The sequence below is a fragment of the Nothobranchius furzeri genome, chromosome 14 (genome assembly GCF_043380555.1).
Source record: "Nothobranchius furzeri strain GRZ-AD chromosome 14, NfurGRZ-RIMD1, whole genome shotgun sequence".
Classification (NCBI taxonomy): domain Eukaryota; kingdom Metazoa; phylum Chordata; class Actinopteri; order Cyprinodontiformes; family Nothobranchiidae; genus Nothobranchius; species Nothobranchius furzeri.
In genome coordinates this window covers 63318945-63337863 of record NC_091754.1, presented here as the reverse complement: position 1 = coordinate 63337863, position 18919 = coordinate 63318945, and the positions used below count along the sequence as shown (strand labels likewise).

General features: G+C 43.7%; 1 protein-coding gene and 2 long non-coding RNA genes across 7 annotated transcripts in view; all 3 read left to right on the top strand.

Annotated features, from left to right (window-relative positions):
- LOC139062689 (zinc finger protein 98-like) overlaps positions 1–18919 on the top strand; it is a 42111-nt gene that overhangs the window by 14020 nt on the left and 9172 nt on the right. Inside the window, exons 1-2 of one of the 2 annotated variants that reach the window (XM_070544311.1) lie at positions 16355–18523; positions 18614–18711. Coding sequence is in view for 1 of the 2 variants with exons in the window: in XM_070544312.1 (XP_070400413.1) it covers positions 4640–4649 (10 nt within the window). In the remaining variant the exon portion in view is untranslated. Of the gene's footprint in view, positions 1–4564; positions 4650–16354; positions 18524–18613; positions 18712–18919 lie in introns of those variants that run through there. The other variant, XM_070544312.1, reaches the window with a different exon arrangement.
- On the top strand, positions 4662–6784 carry LOC139062693 (uncharacterized). Its single transcript, XR_011516270.1, has 2 exons — positions 4662–5741; positions 5843–6784. It is a non-coding gene; the product is annotated as an uncharacterized lncRNA (long non-coding RNA).
- LOC139062692 (uncharacterized) lies at positions 8961–12922 on the top strand. Of its 4 annotated transcripts, none has more exons than XR_011516267.1 (4): positions 8961–10942; positions 11080–11148; positions 11423–11833; positions 11986–12922. It is a non-coding gene; the product is annotated as an uncharacterized lncRNA (long non-coding RNA). The 4 variants fall into 4 exon arrangements; XR_011516269.1 differs by having other exon boundaries at positions 8961–11148; positions 11423–11497; positions 11729–11833; XR_011516266.1 differs by having other exon boundaries at positions 8961–11148.

The window sequence follows — 18919 nt, the reverse complement described above, 5'->3', positions numbered from 1 at the left end:
CTTTACGAGTCTGATGAAACCCGCTGGAGTTCCTTCAGCAGGCCTGGTGGCAGCTACAACGGCCCAGTGGCTGTGCTTGGTCAATGTTATCGAGCTCAGTCCGGCTCGGCCGTGAACGAGCCGAGGCGACATCCTGCTCTGCTTAAGAAGAAGTGTTATTTTCCGCTTCAGAAGAAGCGTCCGTGTTTTACGCTTTCTCAGAGACATGTCACGTTGCTAAGTTGTTAGCGCCGCGCGCGAACACGTCAATAGTGCAGCGTAGCCTGTTGGAGGTTTTAAGGGTTCAGATGAAAACACCCTACCACTCAGGCTGCTTACACATCGATATTAAGTTGTCGCTGTTGCGCTCACGCCGTAATACAGTATTAGATGCGGTTAAAGTCAGACATGAAAAACTCCACGAGCGGTCAGACCGCGCAGCAGCTAGGCGCAGCAAGTAGGCGCCGGATCGGTCGGGGATTACCGGATGAAAGAATGGAGCACAGGTGTCCCTCCAAGCGGCGCGCTGCGTCATCTTTCAACCTATTTTTATCTTAAATGCACTGGGTTTTACCCATCGAAATATGCCCTATTAATTATTTTACCGTATTTTACATTTAAATTTCATGGTTAAACAGTACATGCTACACGTTAAAATGATAGTTAGCTAGCTACTTCGGTAAACTCAGCTAGGCAGCAGTGACATAAAATACAAATATAGATTTTAACTTACCGAAAAAAATGAAGTGGAGACTCCTTGGACGCTCTATTAGTGCAATTAATACCACAGCAAGTCATTTTGTCCAACAATTGCACAAATAATATCCAAAACAGAATTCACAAGCACAGAGACTCAAAATCCCGACACAGTTTCCAGGAGAGACCGAGGCTGTACTGAGGCCTTTCCACGGAGCTAGCTATGTGGTCACGTGGGTCTGAGGCGGCGGTCACGTGTGTCGGATGCTCATTAATTATACAGAATTTTAGGCTTTCAATACACTTAAACAGAAGAGTGAGAAAAAAATTCACCCCCCTCAGAGTTGTCATGAGTATAAACTAGATAATTTAGACAAAAAACCATTTTTTGAACCAGGCTGTAAACATGTTTATTTCTGCTGTGAAAATGGCATTTTTAACATGGGGGTCAATGAGGATTTGCTCGCTTCTGGTACCAGCCCCCAGCGGATGAGGGTGGAACTGCAATTTTTCTTACTTCCGGGATGGGACCATTTTTAGAGCGGCATTGTGGGGGCTTGTTCCGAATGCACGTTTAAAAAGCCGTGGAGAAAGGGCTTTCTCTGTCTGTGCACCGAAGCTGTGGAACGCATTACCACTGCTAGTGAGGCTAGCTCCAACAGCTAGCATTTTTAAATCACGCTTGAAAACTCACTACTTCAACCTAGCTTATACAACATAATTATGAACCTCACTTACATCTGTACTGTTTAAAAATGGACTTCACAATATCAACTTCCGTACTATTGAGGTTCTTTTTTAAAATGTTTTTCTAATTTTTTCCTCTCCCTGTGTCTTATTGATTTTTAGCTGTTAGTTTTGGGAATTTTGTTGTATTTCCTTTTTATCTTCTATCTGTGCTCGACATGTTTGTATAATGCCGGTTTAATTAACTAACATTTTTAGTGTACAGCGCCTTGTTTGGTTGTAATGCCTTGCAGGGGTGGACCGTTAAAGCGCCCGAGCGCCAATGGCGCTAAATTTTCTCGTCGGGCAGTAAATACATGACGACTTACCGCCCGGGTGGCGCCCAAGCCTTATTTGTCATTTATACACCGCCTTTCACCTACATCATGGCCCCGCCCTGTAGGAAGCTGCCGTTTTCGTTTCGCGCGCGTGAACCTGCGCGCCTCTAGCCATGTACTGCACTTGTACGATTCGTGCACGTACTGCACGATTCTAGTTCTAGTCACGTGAACTATAAGTTCACTATTAAAGACGAAGTGGAACCACGCTAGAAACACACAAGCACGCAGGAAGATGGCGCCGCCACAGGGATGGGATTTCTTGATGAAATCTCCGGCAAAACGCTTTAAAACTGGTGAGGAGAAGCGAGACAGTTCGACACGGTATGAAGCAGAGAAGCGTGTGCGTAGGTGGAACGATTCTTGGCGGTTTAAAGAAGACGGGAGGCGCAGAGAATGGCCGTGTTCGAGTTGAGCTGCGCCTCGCCTGGAAAACAGACGAGAGCAGACGGAAGCCGCAGGGGGAGTGGCTGAAAGCCGGCGTTTACGCCGGGGACACACCGGCTGCGGAAGCGCCGAGAAGCGAATCGCTCACGAGATTCGGCCGCTGCTCAGTTCGGATCAGATGCGCCCCAGTCGAGGCACGCCTCGGCTCAGCTGTAGTTTTTCCTCCATTTCCTCAGCTCTTTTCCTCTCTCTCTCCCTGTGTGTGTGTGTGTGTGTGTGTGTGTGTGTGTGAGAGAGAGAGAGAGAGAGAGAGAGAGAGAGAGAGAGAGAGAGAGAGAGAGAGAGAGAGAGAGAGAGAGAGAGAGAGAGAGAGAGAGAGAGAGAGAGAGAGAGAGAGAGAGAGAGAGAGAGAGAGAGAGAGAGAGAGAGAGAGAGAGAGAGAGAGAGAGAGAGAGAGAGAGAGAGAGAGAGAGAGAGAGAGAGAGAGATTGTTATTTCCTGTTTGACAATTTCAAAATCATTAGGTTAATCTGAAGAATTTAATATCCATCCGTTAGATGGAATAAATGGATATATCGCAGATATAGAAGTCTGGATAAGCTCGCCAATATGTTGTGAACCTAAATTAGGCTCTGCCAATTATGTAGGACTATGGTTTATGCTCTTATGAAATAACAATCAACATTGGCAACTTTGTGGGACAATCTTTAACAGTTGACATGCTGTTCTTGCTCAAATAGACCTTGTGGTGAATGTGTGAAGATTGAACATGAGGTGAGATGAAGGCATGTGGGTGTGCATTTGATTTTGCTTCAGGAAGAACAGGTGTCTGAGTGAAGTGATGGTTTGGATAAACTTAGGTCTTATTGAAAAACTGCATCAAACGCTAACTACCGTGTTCTGCCTCACCGAAAGTCGGACCCTCTTTTAGATCCGGGACGCCAGAGGATGGTGATGTTCATCCAGGTGACACCAGCGGCTGGCAGAGGAGACGGAGGTGTCCGCGGCCCGGTCCAGAGATGCCCGCGGTACACGTCGATGGAAAAACGTTTACAGATGTGTTTTGTTAAGTTTAGTTCACTCAGAAATCAAAAGACTCGGTATGAGTCTGCGTTAGAAGTTGCGATTCAGCTATTCTGTCTGGCTGACAGGAACAGCGTGGGGGGGGGGGGGGGGGGGAGAAATGAGCCGATCGGCTCTGTCCCCCCTTTGATTTCTTCAGGTCCTCTCTCTTTCATTGTCCAACCCAAACTGAATCCTAAAACTGAAACTTACCAAAAGCCTTTCTCTTCTCAAAGCAAAACGTGTGTGTCAGCAAATGTGTTTTGGAGTTTACTGTGAGAATCTGTGTGTGGGTGTGTTTGAGTGTGTGTGTGCGTGAAGGTCGTTAACAAACATCCTCAAACATTATTAAGTATTAAGTATGGATTCATTAATCCATTATAATTACTCAAAGCATATGAATCATTCATTTGATTAAAACACATTTATAATGAGCAAAATGATAATGATTATTCTTTAACATTAAAATCAAGAAAGGAAGTTTAAGACTTGTTATGTTATGACTACTTCCATGGGAACAACATCTTCTGTGGGAACAACATCTTCTGGCACGAAGCTGCAGGTGGCAGATGTTATGGTTTCCAGCAGACTCTTGCAGACTTCATGTCTGCAAAGGTCTCAATCTGTGGGTGAAAGTTCTCAGCGACCCAGCTCTTGACCCAGCTGAGTCCAACACCACCTTTGTGACAGAAAACCCATATTTCCTCACGTTACAATTGTTTGAAACAGCATTCATCATACATGGTATTGCATTTGCTACCAGCATGCAACCCACTAGCATGCTAGTTGCTAATATGACACAAACAAACACACTCATCTTAAAACTCACCAATTCCAGCTTCTGTATGGTGTATGATGACCCTACAAGGCTCCAGCTCACAGTTGTCGGTGTCTGAGTCAAGTAATATCTTAGTGAATGTCAAACAAATGCATTTGAGATAAGAAAAGCTTTGGTTTTTGGTGTACTGACCTGCAACAGCTCTGTCACTTGGCTTTCCCCCACATGTCTGCAGGGAGGAAGCCAGTGCAGGCCTTTGATCATGTGATCAACGTCACATGACTTAGGCAAGGTGCATTAAATGACAGAAGAGTGTAGGAATTCACCATAACTTGGTAAAACACTGGGCTACATATACATTTCATAAAGACTAAAAGATTGTTTGTTTAATGTCTTAAATGAGAAAAAAATACTGCAAAGTAAAGTACTAATGATTTTTAAACTTCATATTTTTTTATTCGACTTTGAAACGTTTTTGGGCCCCTGACAGCTGTGGGCCCTTAGAATCTTCCTAATCTTTCACCGCTTTACGGCGCCCCTGCCTGCGTTGTTCTGAAGCAGCATCTTAATCAGCTCTCCTGCTTTGTTTCTATTGCAGCTGTTAGCTAAACACGGCTAAAGAAAACCTGCTACCACTTCAGGATCATCCATCAGCTGGGACTGCTTCATCAGCATGGACACAGGTACTGGTGTGTGTGTGTGTGTGTGTGTGTGTGTGTGTGTGTGTGTGTGTGTGTGTGTGTGTGTGTGGTTCCTAGGATGATAGAAGTCGGTATTTTCAGAAATTGGCTACAGTCGTCATCGTTTATGTTTATTTATTTGGCAGATGCTTTTTATCCAAAGCGACTTACAATTTATAACCTATAGGGCATGTTGTGATCTGTGGGGGAAACCGGAGTACCCGGAGGAAACCCACGCATGCATGGGGAGAACACGCAACTCCACGTAGCAAGGCTGCAGCCGAGTTTTTGAACCTGCAACCTTCGTGCTGCGAGGCAACAGTGCTAACCACTGCGCCACCATGCACCCCATCGTAGATCTCTTCGACTTCAAAGGAAACAAATGAGCTCAAAATATGCTGAAAATATATCACTTAAGTAAGATTAGCACTACTGCAACATATTTATAATCAAGTAATAGTTAAAAGTAGCCGTCCAAAAACATTACTCCACTGAATCTGGTGCCCAGGTAGCTGCGCCAGGTTTTATTTTCTGGATGAGCCTTAATTTAACACGTTATTATCAATGTAAGTTACAAGCAGGTACAGAGACAACACCTACATGCTGAGACATGTTTTCATTTGACAGACAGTTTAAAAAACTGTCACGATCGTTTCCTCCTGCCATTTTCAGAATCAGCTTTATCGTCAGTGCCCCAGCGTCCCGAAGCACAGAAATTTGACTCCGCAGTTCAGCCTGAGCGAGGTTACACACACAAAACATGTAGAACCAAACCGATGCAGGCAGACCACGAGAGCTGCCATTCAAGGCGCTCCTTTCAGTTAGATAGAAAAGGGTTACATGAGGATAAATGGGGGAGAGGGACAAAAAGGCATTTCAGAGTTACTCTCGACAGGGGCTAACTTTGCTATGCAAAACACCTCAAACATATAAGCACGAACATCAACAGTTCACACGACATGAGACTCTAATGGGGCTTTGGAGTGTGACATTGCACGATGGGGGCGCGCCCTGGTAACGCCATCTTTCTTGTCACCGAGGACTGAGGAACAAACGGATAGCAGCAGGATGGCACCCTTATTACATCAGCAATGGGTAGGACTTGCTGTGTAGTAGGCTGTAATGTCGGGTCGCACGACCGGGAAGGTAATAAGCTTGAAAATGGGCTATCTTTTTATTCCTTCCCTGCCTGGAAGCAACGTGAGGGAGCACATGTGTCCGATGTAACCAAAAGAAGACGGCTAGCCTGGATTGCAGCTGTGAGACGAGTGGATCTCCAGTTCTCTACCATCACCAAATATCTTCTAGTGTGTTCCAGACATTTTTATCCTGGTAAGTTCCACATAACCGCTCATATTCCTCCTTTTATCTTTGGTATTTTCCGATGCGCTCTGAGTTGTTGTTTTTAGATCCCGTTAGCTTCTGCAGGCACGGTCTTAGGCCTTTGGTCTACGAATTGTAAACAGATAGTTTTTGTTTTTCTGAAACACAAAAGAAAAACTCTAGACAACACAAATAATAATGGTGTGAGGTCAAAGAAAATTAGAACAAATAACCAGAAGATTAATTGATTTTTTAAAAAAGTATTTATATTTCATACACACGTTAATCTTTCTTTGCATTATTGCAGGTAAACCTGCCTTTGAAATGGATGAAACAAATCCTGACGTGATTCCAACGCTCCACGTGGGTCATTCTGAAGTCTCTGCTTCAAAGTCAGACCGTCACGCACGACTGGAATTATGTGTGCAGAGGTTAAGATCCCTTCATTTACAAGAGGTTTTGTCAACTTGATGCCACAAGAGCTATAGCCCACCTGAGAACACACGTTGAGCGAGTCATCGGGAGCTTGCGCAACAAATACAAAATGTTACGTACCACAATGCCAATCCGAGGACTTATTCCATGTGAGGGTGAAGAGATCACCCTTCTGGACAAGATAGTAAATGTTTGCTGCATTTTGGTGAACATGTGTCCCAGTGTGGTAGTAAAACCAGGTAACAATGAAACCTGCTCTTGTTAAATGTTTATGTGCTGCACTGTGTATATAGGGATGTTTTCTAAATGATTAACTGAATGATCTGATTTTTATTCACACAATTTTACATAAGTTGTGCATTAAACCTTAATGAGATTATGTCTATATATGAACTAATCTGCTTTTGTGCTTTGTAAATACTTAGAATAAAGCAAAACATTTAAAGATTTTCTTCTTTTATTTTTATTCAACTCAAGATTCACTGAATGCTAATCAAGAACTTATCCCTTCATCCTTGATAAGCAATAATATACAGTTAGGGATGCAATGATACCACTTTTTTCCAAACCGATACGATACCGATACTTGGATCTGAGTACTCGCTGATATCGATTACCGATATAGATATTTCTACCACACAAAATAATGCAATGAATTGGAATACAGGTTTTATTTTCTTCTGTTTTCAATAGGAAAAGTTTGTGAGGTAGATAAAAAGTAATATAAGTGATCACAAAACTAAAATATTAGGTGAACAGAAATGACAAGTTACAGTGAAGTCACTTTCAAGCAACTGCATTGGTATCAGTTACTGGTATCTGTTAACTTTTACCGATACCGATACTGGTATCAGTATCTGTATCGGCACCAATACCAGTACTGTATCGGTGCATCCCTATATACAGTAAGACAACATGATAGTTTCACATTTTTTGTGTGTTGTAATGCAACGACAGCTTGGTGCAAATATGCAAAAGCTTTTAATTGCACAGTGAAAGAACAGGAATTGTGGTTTGGGTCAGACCCTGCCAGGTGGGTGACTAGGGTTGCCACGGTGTGAAAATGTAACCTCACGGTATTGTGACCAAAATGATCACGGTTTTCGGTATTATCGCAGTATTTTTAAAAGGTTGTTGCATATGTTCAGAAAGCATTGATAGTCCTGTTCTACACAAACTGAAATAGTTTAGAAAAGGTTTAACAGTGTTTATTAAACCTAAAATAACACAAAGCCTTAGCAAAAGTGCAACTTTTCACAAGTAAAGGAACAAACAGCTTATTTTTCTGGAACATGTTACAGTAGTGCAGGTTTAAATTATACAAATCCAAACATTCAAAACATAAACAATATGTGAACAAATCAAAGAAAAACCACTGGTCTTCTCATATACTTGTTTTCTTCATTATCAAAATGAAAATCTAAAACTCCCGTCCACACTTGACTTGAGTGCTGTACAAGTCAACCTTAAAAAATATGTATTTAAAATAAATAGCCACTTTAAACAAATGACTAAAATAACTACTACACTGTAATCAAATCCAAATGTTCAAGTATAAATGGCATTGAAAAAAGTAAACAAATCAATGGCAAGGAACTAATTGTATATTTCTCTTCATCATCAACATGGGGCGACGGTGGCACAGGAGTTAAGTGCTCGCCCCGTAATCGGAAGGTTGCCGGTGACATTCACAATGACCCATGGAAGCAAAGCCGGTTCATTGAGCCTTTGGGAGTGCAATACGTGCAACAGAAAAACCACATAAATGTCATGGCATTAACTTGAATAAGGCCAGGGCAACACAAATGTATGTTATTTTTTAGTCTTTTATTTATGTAACAATGGATGTGTTTAGAAAATTGGCGTTTATACTGGGGGGAATATTGGACTGGCATAATGTAAGGATGTCATAACTTTCAATAGAAAATAAGCATCTAGTTCTATTTAAATTTCAGCTTTAAGTGAGTTATGAATATATAATGTGGTTAGGGGTTTCTGAAATCCATCAATAAGTGCATGAAACTAAATTCAGATTTATATTTTTATTATCACAGAACACAAATCAGCTACAAAGTAGCAACTTGTTTCAGAGTGAGTTGGATTCGCAAAGTTATCAGAATTTTGATTGATTGTTACTAATGAAGTTGTAGTGAAAGTTGTAAAAGTGACTTACCTTTGCATGAATGATCACATATTCGCAATGACGAGGCTTAAAAATATCCAAATCATGCACCCAGCCATTGGTGAACTGAATGTGCGCCTCCAAAGACTTGTAATTCTGAAACTGTTTTGCGGTGTAGGCACCGATTCCACAGACCACATACGAAAATATATCTGGGAAGGACAAAGGGGGTAGATCGTCTGGGTCTCTTCGCCATTGCCGTAGCTCATACGGGTCCACATTTCCAAGACACTCGATCTTCTGTAAGTGTCTTTTTTTGGCATCCTGACACAATTTGTCTCGATATATTCCTTTCTCTTTGGAGCTGATTTTAAGCATGATTAGTTACCTTCTTCTTTACCACTTCTCTCGTTTGTTTTGGTTTGGGGGGGGGGGGGGGGGGATCGAGGGAGAGTGAAGAGTACATTGACTCCTTCAGTTGATGTCCTCGCCAGGATGAGTCCACCAATCCATGGTCAGGTTTTCACAGCATCTGTCTGCATTCCTTTGTGGGGGATTTAACTTCTCGTAGTTTAAGGTTACCAGGGCACCAGATTCAGATTGGAAGAATTGTTGGGGTCAGGCAGAGATAATTTTCTCTCTGCCTTTCAGTCTTTAACTGATCGTTCCAGTCCCTCAGTGAATCCAATTTTTGGGCTTAAACTAGCCCATACCATGCATTGACTTTCTCTGAGATCACATTAGTTTTGTGCACTAACACCAGGATCCAGAGGTGGAAAGTAACGAATTATATTTACTCACGTTACTGTAATTGAGTAGCTTTTTTTTTTGTATATTTACACTTTTTAAGTCATTTTTTAAAGGAGCATGGGGCAGGAATTGTCCAAAAACAAGAAGTAAATAGGATACATGTTCATTCTTGTGAAGCTTATGGGTGATGAAGCATTCTAAACTAAAAAGAATGATGAAACCAGTTTATCATTCCATTTTGTTAAACAGGCTGTGTGCTGCCAAATGCAAAACATTTCTGATCCGAATTTCACGCGCAGTTTTACGGATGTGACGTTAATTGACGCTTCAAGTGCGTTCTCGACAAGGTTCAAACCCAGAAAAACATTTGGAAGCTTGCTAGGTGGCGGTAATGCGTCTCACTACTAGCCACGTTAAAACCTCAAACAGAAGAGGAAGAACCCTGGAAATGGATTCTACAACTAGCAAACGACCAAGCGCAACTCAAAGCCCACTAAAGAGTGGCACAAAGAAGAAGGTTTTATCAGCGGTATCTCAAGAGTCAAAAAGAAAATATGATAAAAGTCGGTCAGGGACCCAAATGTCTATTGGTTACGCTCTGGAAGAATGGAGGCTGCTTCAACTGGATTTGGGCCTGAAAAAGGATGCGGACATGGCGCATTTTCTAGTGAGCAGGTAAGTGTTGGTCTCCTTATTTCTGCTGTAGGTTTCAGTAACGAGTAGGTAAACATCAGAGCTGTATCTGCACAATTTGAGAAAATAAAATAAAACTTATGGATTTAGATAATGCTGATTTAGGTAATCTAACAAATCTTTGTGCAGATGAACAAGAAACTGATCTAAGCTAACGGTGTTTAGCATATGGCTTCCTGATCAGTTTGAAAAAGCTAAAAGCAACTAAGGAGTAACCGGATCACTTCTACGTTTTGTGGACGACACGCCGCATGTGTTTGGAGATAAATGGATGCTCCGTTTATTCTGACGAGAAAAGTAAACAGAGCTTGATTTGATTATATGACGTCACCGCTCAGCCGGAGAGAGCTAGCGTGCGTTAGCATGTTAGCTGCGATCACGCTTCAGTTTGTAGAAGAGAACAGACATTTTCCAAACCAAAGATGAGTCTTTAGAATTATGTCATATTTGATCTACAGTCCAACCTCTAAGCAGGACTGTTACTTTAGTAGATAATGTTATTCGTGGGGTTTGTGTAACAGAACCCCATCAGAATATATTTCCCTAGCGCTATTGCTGTGCTACATAAGAATAAATAATAAGTCAGCCATAACAACATGTTTGACTAAAAGTAAAGTTGTGCAGAAGTTTGTGTTTATTTTTCTAAATTTGTCCTGTTGAATGTAGGTCAGAATAAAATATGTTTGTGAAAATGATAAATAAATTTTTTTATAACTGACCTGCATTTTCATATTACTAGTTGTGCCACAGGTAAAGATGCTTAGCCATTATTGATCTATGTAAACAGAAGGTGTAGAGTCTCAACCAACTTGTTGACATTTTTGTTTAAAAATGTGTTTTCCAGCTACCGGAAGAAGCAGGCTCCTGAAACTGCAATTCAGGGAGTTAATGTGAAGGCAACCTCCACACCCAGTAAGAGAACAGCAGCTAAAATGTCGCATCGATTATCTCCAACTGAACCTGTGTCTGAGGGGTTAGTATCTTTTCTGTAAAACAAATATTTACGTTTTTGTGCTATGATATTTCATTCATTAAATTACACCTTGCATATCCACACTTGGTTCAGAACTAACATCACACCACCAAACACTTCTGACATTATCTTTACAGGGAAGATTTTCTAATGGCTGGTGTTGAGGCCTTAGCTGATGACCGAGATTTGGATCCTTTTGCAGAAAGGTAAATTTGTTCATGAGAAGTCTTGCCATATATGCAGGAAATTACTGCTGTACTATGTGCAAAAAAAGATAAAAACACAATAGATAAGCAAATATAGGTCATTATATATATTTATTTTGTGAAGTTTCAATTCACGGCAGATTGTTGTTATTTGAAGAAAGGGTTAATGACAGATGTATTAGGCTCCACATTTATCTCTTTAGAAACAGTACCATTTCAGGTAAGTTCCAGTATTTATCTTTACGTGCAACAAATATTATTGTGTTGTCTATAGTTTCAAATCCATGGATCTAGCTACAGATGCAGTCCAAATTGATGAGGACCAAGCAAACAACTTACTCAACAGTGTGTGAGTTGCAATGTCTTCTTATCTACACTCTTTTTTTAAACTCCAAAGTCTTAAAACAATATATTAATTCTGCTTTTATTTATTGTTTTCATAACAGAATAGAACTGTTATGAAAACTTTGTCAGGCTGACGAAGTTTGCAGCCGCAAACAAAACGTTGCAGGTAAATAAAACCCTTCTATGTTTTAAAAAGTACTAAAAGATGGAATTGTTGTTTTATCCTTGTTCACAGGCTAGGATTCTAAAGGGAATTTCCATCCTACTTGTGTGGCTGAAGGACATCTTCAACCAATTTGGGTACATTTGCCAGAAAGCACAACATCGTGATATGTTTATTGTAAGTATTGTGACATCTTTTGGACAACAAGACAACAATGCACATTGACATAATTACCTTTCTTTTCATAACAGTGCCAGCTCTCGTGTTTCTGTTGGTGAGCGCTTCCGTCACATGTAAAGTTTTCAAATAAAACTTATTTTTTCTGTTAGGACATGTGGGTGGGTGTGCTTCACCATGTCACAGGGAAGCATGAATGGACCTGTGGCAAATGTGACCATGGACCACTTGATGCAACGACCAGTGATAAAGAGCTCATGGTGCCATGATCTCCACCACACGAGGCTCTTCAACGAATCATGTTCAGCAGACGCTGGTTGAAGGATGTCACCAATCTGACCTTTAGGTATATTAATAACATTTTCATAAGCAAAAAAGCTAAAGTGTCAATATCAAAGCTGATAATTTCCATATAGAAATGACAATTGTGGGTGAAAAGGCAATCAAAAGTGTGATTCCTAATAATCTATAAAGTTGTAGCTTTTGTTTTTTTTTACAGGTCAACTTCAGAACTGGAGTTTCCAGAACTGCATTCTCATGTAATCTATGTATGATCTAATGCTGCTGTTCTCTCTCCATAAAGGCCCCAGCTACGTGAAGCATCAAAAGACAGGAATGACTTCTTTCATGCACACAGATTTATTAGAAATTAAGAAAAAATACTATGTACAAATGCAAATAACAGAACTTTTTTGTACATAAATAAAAATAAATATATTGCACAAACTGTTTATTTTTGGGTGAAAATGCTGTCTTCAGCTAAAGTTATTTTGAGGTATTGTGCTGTTTTGGAACTACTGTAGTTGTAGATAAACGGTTTGGATTTTTGGGTTAGGGTGCCCTCAGTCAGGAAGACGGTGTCCTGGCGTCTCTTGCCGAAACTCCAGGATATCCAGCATCACCCCTGGAAGACGGGTCACCACTCTCGAGAATATAATCTCCTCCTGGCTCAGGTGTTGTAAAGCTGTCTAGAAATTAAAGAACATATGTTTACATGACTAGATTCAAATCTCCAGTGAGTGATGTTTTCGTTTTTGGCATCTCTATTATTTTATTTTTTTACACAAATGGCTACAACCAACCTGCATCTCAGCTATACTGGCAGCTCTCAGCTGTGCAAGCCGGTCTCGGCCCTCTTCTCTGAAAGCTGTTCGCTGCCTACCCCGGCGCCCTGGTCCTCTTGAAGGAGCTCTGGACCTCAACATGCTGCCCTCACCCCTTGAGTGTGTCCTTCCCCGACCCTCGGAGCGACCTTTCCTCTCCCCTTTCCTTTAGCTCCTGGTCTCAGACTTTCCCACGACACATCAAAGTCTGTGGTAGGCTCAGGCACATGCTCCTCATTTGAACTGTCTTCCATCACTCCTTCCAATGTGAATTCCTGAAAATCAATGACAGTAATGATAAAAATGACTATTACCCTGTAGGTCTTGTTGATATTATGATTTTATTTTGATGCATTTTTTGAACTACTTCGTCTTCGTCTTCCTCCGCTTATCCGGGTCCGGGTCCGGGTCGCGGGGGCAGCATCCCAATTAGGGAGTTCCAGGCCGTCCTCTCCCCGGCCTTGTCCACCAGCTCCTCCGGCAGGACCCCAAGGCGTTCCCGGACCAGATTGGAGATGTAACCTCTCCAACGTGTCCTGGGTCGACCCAGGGGCCTTCTGCCGGCAGGACATGCCCGAAACACCTCTCCGGGGAGGCGTCCAGGAGGCATCCTGACCAGATGCCCAAACCACCTCAACTGGCTCCTTTCGATCCGGAGGAGCAGCGGTTCTACTCCGAGTCCCTCCCGAATGTCCGAGCTCCTCACCCTATCTCTAAGGCTGAGCCCGGCCACCCTACGGAGGAAACTCATTTCGGCCGCTTGTATCCGCGATCTCGTTCTTTCGGTCATTACCCAAAGCTCATGACCATAGGTGAGGAATGGGACGTAGATCGACCGGTAAATCGAGAGCCTGGCTTTCTGGCTCAGCTCCCTCTTCCCCACGACAGATCGGCTCAGCGTCCGCATCACTGCAGACGCCGAACCAATCCGCCTGTCGATCTCCCGATCCCTCCTACCCTCACTCGTGAACAAGACCCCGAGATACTTAAACTCCTCCACTTGAGGTAGGACCTCTCCCCCGACCCGGAGGTGGCAAGCCACCCTTTTCCGGTCGAGAACCATGGTCTCAGATTTGGAGGTGCTGATCCTCATCCCAGCCGCTTCACATTCGGCCGCGAACCTACCCAGCAAGAGCTGAAGGTCAGAGCTGGATGAAGCTAGGAGGACCACATCATCTGCAAAAAGCAGAGACGAGATTCTCCTGCCACCAAACTCGACACACTCCACACCACGGCTGCGTCTAGAAATTCTGTCCATAAAAGTGATGAACAGAACCGGTGACAAAGGGCAGCCCTGGCGGAGTCCAACCCTCACTGGGAACAGGTCCGACTTACTACCGGCTATGCGGACCAAACTCACGCTCCTCTGGTAAAGGGACTGAATGGCCCTTAACAGAAAGCCACCCACCCCATACTCCTGGAGCGTCCCCCACAGGGTGCCCCTGGGGACACGGTCATAAGCCTTCTCCAAATCCACAAAGCACATGTGGATTGGTTGGGCAAACTCCCATGCCCCCTCCATCACCCTTGTAAGGGTATAGAGCTGGTCCACAGTTCCACGGCCAGGACGAAAACCACATTGCTCCTCCTCTATCTGAGATTCAACTATCGATCGGACCCTCCTCTCCAGTACCTTGGCGTAGACCTTTCCAGGGAGGCTGAGGAGTGTGATCCCCCTATAGTTGGAACACACCCTCAGGTCACCCTTCTTAAAGATGGGGACCACCACCCCGGTCTGCCACTCCCTAGGAACTGCCCCCGATGACCACGCAATGTTGTAGAGACGTGTCAACCATGACAGCCCTACAACATCCATAGCCTTGAGATACCCAGGACGAACCTCATCCGCCCCCGGGGCTCCGCCGCTGTGTAGTTGTTTGACTACCTCAGCAACTTCTGCCCCCGAGATCGGACAGTCCATCCCCAGGCCTCCCAGCTCTGGTTCCTCCTCGGAATGCGCATTGGTGGGATTGAGGAGCTCCTCAAAGTATTCCTTCCACCGTCCGACTATAGCCTCAGTTGACGTCAGCAGCTCCCCATCCCCACTGTAAACAGTGTGAGCGAGTTGCTGCCTTCCTCTCCTGAGGCGCCGGACAGTTTGCCAGAACCTCTTTGGAGCCGATCGATAGTCTTTCTCCATGGCCTCACCAAACCCCTCCCACGCCCGAGATTTTGCCTCGGCAACTGCCACTGCTGCACCCCGCTTGGCTATCCGGTACCTGTCTGCTGCCTCCGGAGACCCACAGACCAGCCACGCCCTGTAGGCCTCCTTCTTCAGCCTGACGGCTCCCCGAACCTCTGGTGTCCACCAGCTGGTACGGGGGTTGCCACCACGACTGGCACCGGCCACCTTACGACCACAGCTAGCAACAGCCGCCTCGACAATCGCAGAGTGGAACAAGGCCCACTCGGACTCAATGTCCCCCACTGCTCTCGGGACGTGGTCAAAGCTCTGCCGGAGGTGGGAGTTGAAGACCGTCTTGACAGGTTCTTCTGCCAGGCGTTCCCAGCAGACCCTCACTATGCGTTTGGGTCTGCCAGGTCTACGCGGCATGTTCCCTTGCCATCTGATCCAACTCACCACCAGGTGGTGATCAGTTGACAGCTCCGCCCCTCTCTTCACTCGGGTGTCCAAAACATACGGCCGCAGGTCAGATGATACGACTACAAAATCTATCATCGACCTGTGACCTAGGCTGCCCTGGTACCAAGTGTACCGGTGGGCATCCTTATGTTCGAACATGGTGTTCGTTATGGCCAAACTGCGGCTTGCACAGAAGTCCAATAACAAAACACCGCTCGAGTTCAGATTAGGTGGGCCGTTCCTCCCAATCACACCCCTCCAGGTCAAGCTGTCATTGCCCACGTGAGCATTGAAGTCCCCCAGCAGGACAATGGAGTCCCCTGATGGAGCACTATCTAGCACTCGTCCCAGGGACTCCAAAAAGGGTGGGTACTCTGAACTGATATTTGGCCCATAAGCACAAACAACAGTCAGGACCCGTTCCCCGACCCGAAGGCGCAAGGAAGCTACCCTCTTGTCCCCCGGGGTAAACCCCAACACACAGGCAGAGAGTTTCGGGGCTAACAAAAAGCCAACCCCAGCCCTCCGCCTCTCACCCGGAGCAACTCCAGCAAAGTAGAGTGTCCAACCCCTCTCCAGGTCTCGGGTTCCAGAGCCAATGCAATGTGTCGAGGTGAGTCCGACTATATCTAGCCGGTACCGCTCCACCTCTGCCACAAGCTCCGGCTCCTTCCCCGCCAGCGAGGTGACGTTCCATGTCCCAAAAACTAGTTTTCTTGTCCGGGGATTGGACCGCCAAGGCTCCCGCCTTGGTCTGCCACCCGATTCGCATTGCACCGCATTTTTTGAACTAAACATTGATATTTATGTTCTTATTTACATTGTTGTGATGCCTGTCCTGTAATGAAATTGGTTTCACAAATGGTGTCAGTGACTTGAAATTGGATGTTCTTACATGATGTATAAACAATAACATTAGCTTGTTAGTAAGCTTAGTGCAAAATAATAACTGTAATTTGTCTAAAAACATCAGAAATCACCTGCAGCCACAAAGCCTTGTGCTGATAAAGTAGCATCATGTGACTGTCTTGCTCGCCAGTCACAAAACTGGCTTATGAATATTTCATAGGAAAGAGCACTTGCTTTAAAATGCTAATGTTGTCATGGAATTTTACAAATGTTAGACTAAAGTAACAATGTTACTTACCTCATCGCTCGACACGGTGCCTTGTTCGAGCCGCGCTCTGGCCGTACATAACTAACTTTTTTTCTAGTGAAGAGTTTGTGCGCGCTCTCGTGCCGGGCTGCAGTTACTTACAGCGCTGAGTGCGTCGCTAATGAGTTTCGTTTCTTCATCCTGCCCCATGCTCCTTTAAAGCTGTACTTTAACTTTTACTTGAGTAAGTTTTTTAAAAAGAATTGTAAGTCGCTACATTTTAAATCATATCTTTTACTGAGTAAAAATAAATTGTTGGCTCAATAAATTAAAAATACTGCGTGCAGCAGCGTTGGAACAGAAAGAGACACCTGCATGACACCTGAGCAGCACCACAGACTGATAGACTCCATGCCACGCTACATTGCTGCTGTCATCCACGCCAAAAAGCCCCAACTAAATATTGTAGAACCTAGAAGGCATTATATAAATACAGGCCTTTTACCAGAGTTTGAGGTTGTCAAGACAAGGCCACCAAAACAGAAAAATTTGATCAATTCTAGTAATTCTACTTTTTAAAAAATATTTATACATTCACCTCAGATAAAAAAAAGTCACTCAATGCAAAAGTTAATTCATGTTCTTCGAGTTAGTTCTGATCCCACCAACTTAAACCAGTAATTCAACTGTTTGTTAAAGGAGACATAACATGAAAAACCCACTTTTTTATCCATTAACACGGTGTGTTTCACATTTTAAGTGTCTAACTGAGCAAAAAGGCTTATATTATTCACTGGAGTTGCTATTTAGATATTTAATAATTAAGTTTTGCGCATATTTGTCCACCCATTCAGTTTTTCAAATTATCTATTACATCAGTAATTTTTTTCGTCAGGATAACTACCAAATATGGTAATGGCCCTCGGCTAAACACAGAGCCAATCCGCCATTTTTTCTTCTCGCTAAGATTTTTTGTAGTCCTATTGGAAAAATGCAGACTGTCTGGTTATTTTAGCCACACACAGCTCAAAACTGTTCCTCGTTTTAAGGAAGGGTGGTGTGGCAGTATTTAAACCCAGGAGCTGATGACACTACTGCTAAAAAAAACACAGAAGAAAAAGTTGTGTGTGTGTGTGTGTGTGTGCGTGCGTGCGTGCGCGCGCGGTTCGTTCGTTCGTTCGTGTCTCCAGGCTAGTAAGTACCGAGGGCTTCATCTATCTAAAAGGAGTCATTTCCATCTGAATGTGGCAGCGACGGGACACAGCAGCAGAGCGGTAAGCTTCATATCACTCTAAAATGTCGACAAACTTTACTTTAGGTTTACGGGCATTAGCAGCACTAAAGCGTTAGCATCCGGCTTGCTATCGCTAGCACAGTATGTTAGTAAAGTTAGCACCCAGATTAATGTGGATTTGGCTGATTTTCGTGGAATAAAACGTGATTTCTGATCAACGCCTTCTTTTACACCAGATGATAACCTCCCACTGATTGTAACAGCAGAGAGCCTGTGTGTTATTCTACATGAGTGTGATGTAATCTTAGCATCCAGTAAATAAAGTCCCATATCAGCTAAAATGCAGCGTGACAAAGTCATTAAAGTGCGTCAACACAGTGGATCTAATAGAGTTTTAAAGAACGATCTCTGAGTGAAGTGAGGTTAGTTTTTTGTCTCACTGCAGATATAAAAACTAACTCTGCATCAGTCAGACGCAGCAAAGCTCACCGTCTGTATGAGCGTGAGCCTCGGAAAGCCGATAAAATCACCTGTAAAACGATTAAAACAAAAGTAAAAATGTTCCTTTGCTTTTTAGAGTCCACATCCAGAAGTCTGGAGCCGTGTTTCACTGACAGGCTGTCAGACTAACGCCCTGATGAGCTCAGCTGGGACAAACTGGTCTGATGTTTAGGTAAGTGAAGATCTGCTTCTCCAAGTCCTTGAGATGCTAGTAAAAAATAATTTAGCCAGCTTGCTAATGTTACTTTTCTTCTCCTCTAAGGAACACAGAACGTTCAGATGTTGGAGCTCACGTCACCTACTGAGGAGGAAGGAGACCCGGAGACCCACCAGTAAAGAGACGGTCTGGACCAGACCAAAGTGAGTGATGACACACCTCAGCCACCCTCATCATTAAGAACACCCCACCCCCTGAATCACTCCGTCTGATGACAGCAGAGTGATTTATTTGATGTTTTACTTGTTTAGTCTGTTTAGAAATTATTGAATTACATTATTTTCTGTAATCGACCATCTGATCTGGACGTGTGCAGAATAACTTTCCCCAAGTTCAGCAGCAGCTGGCCTA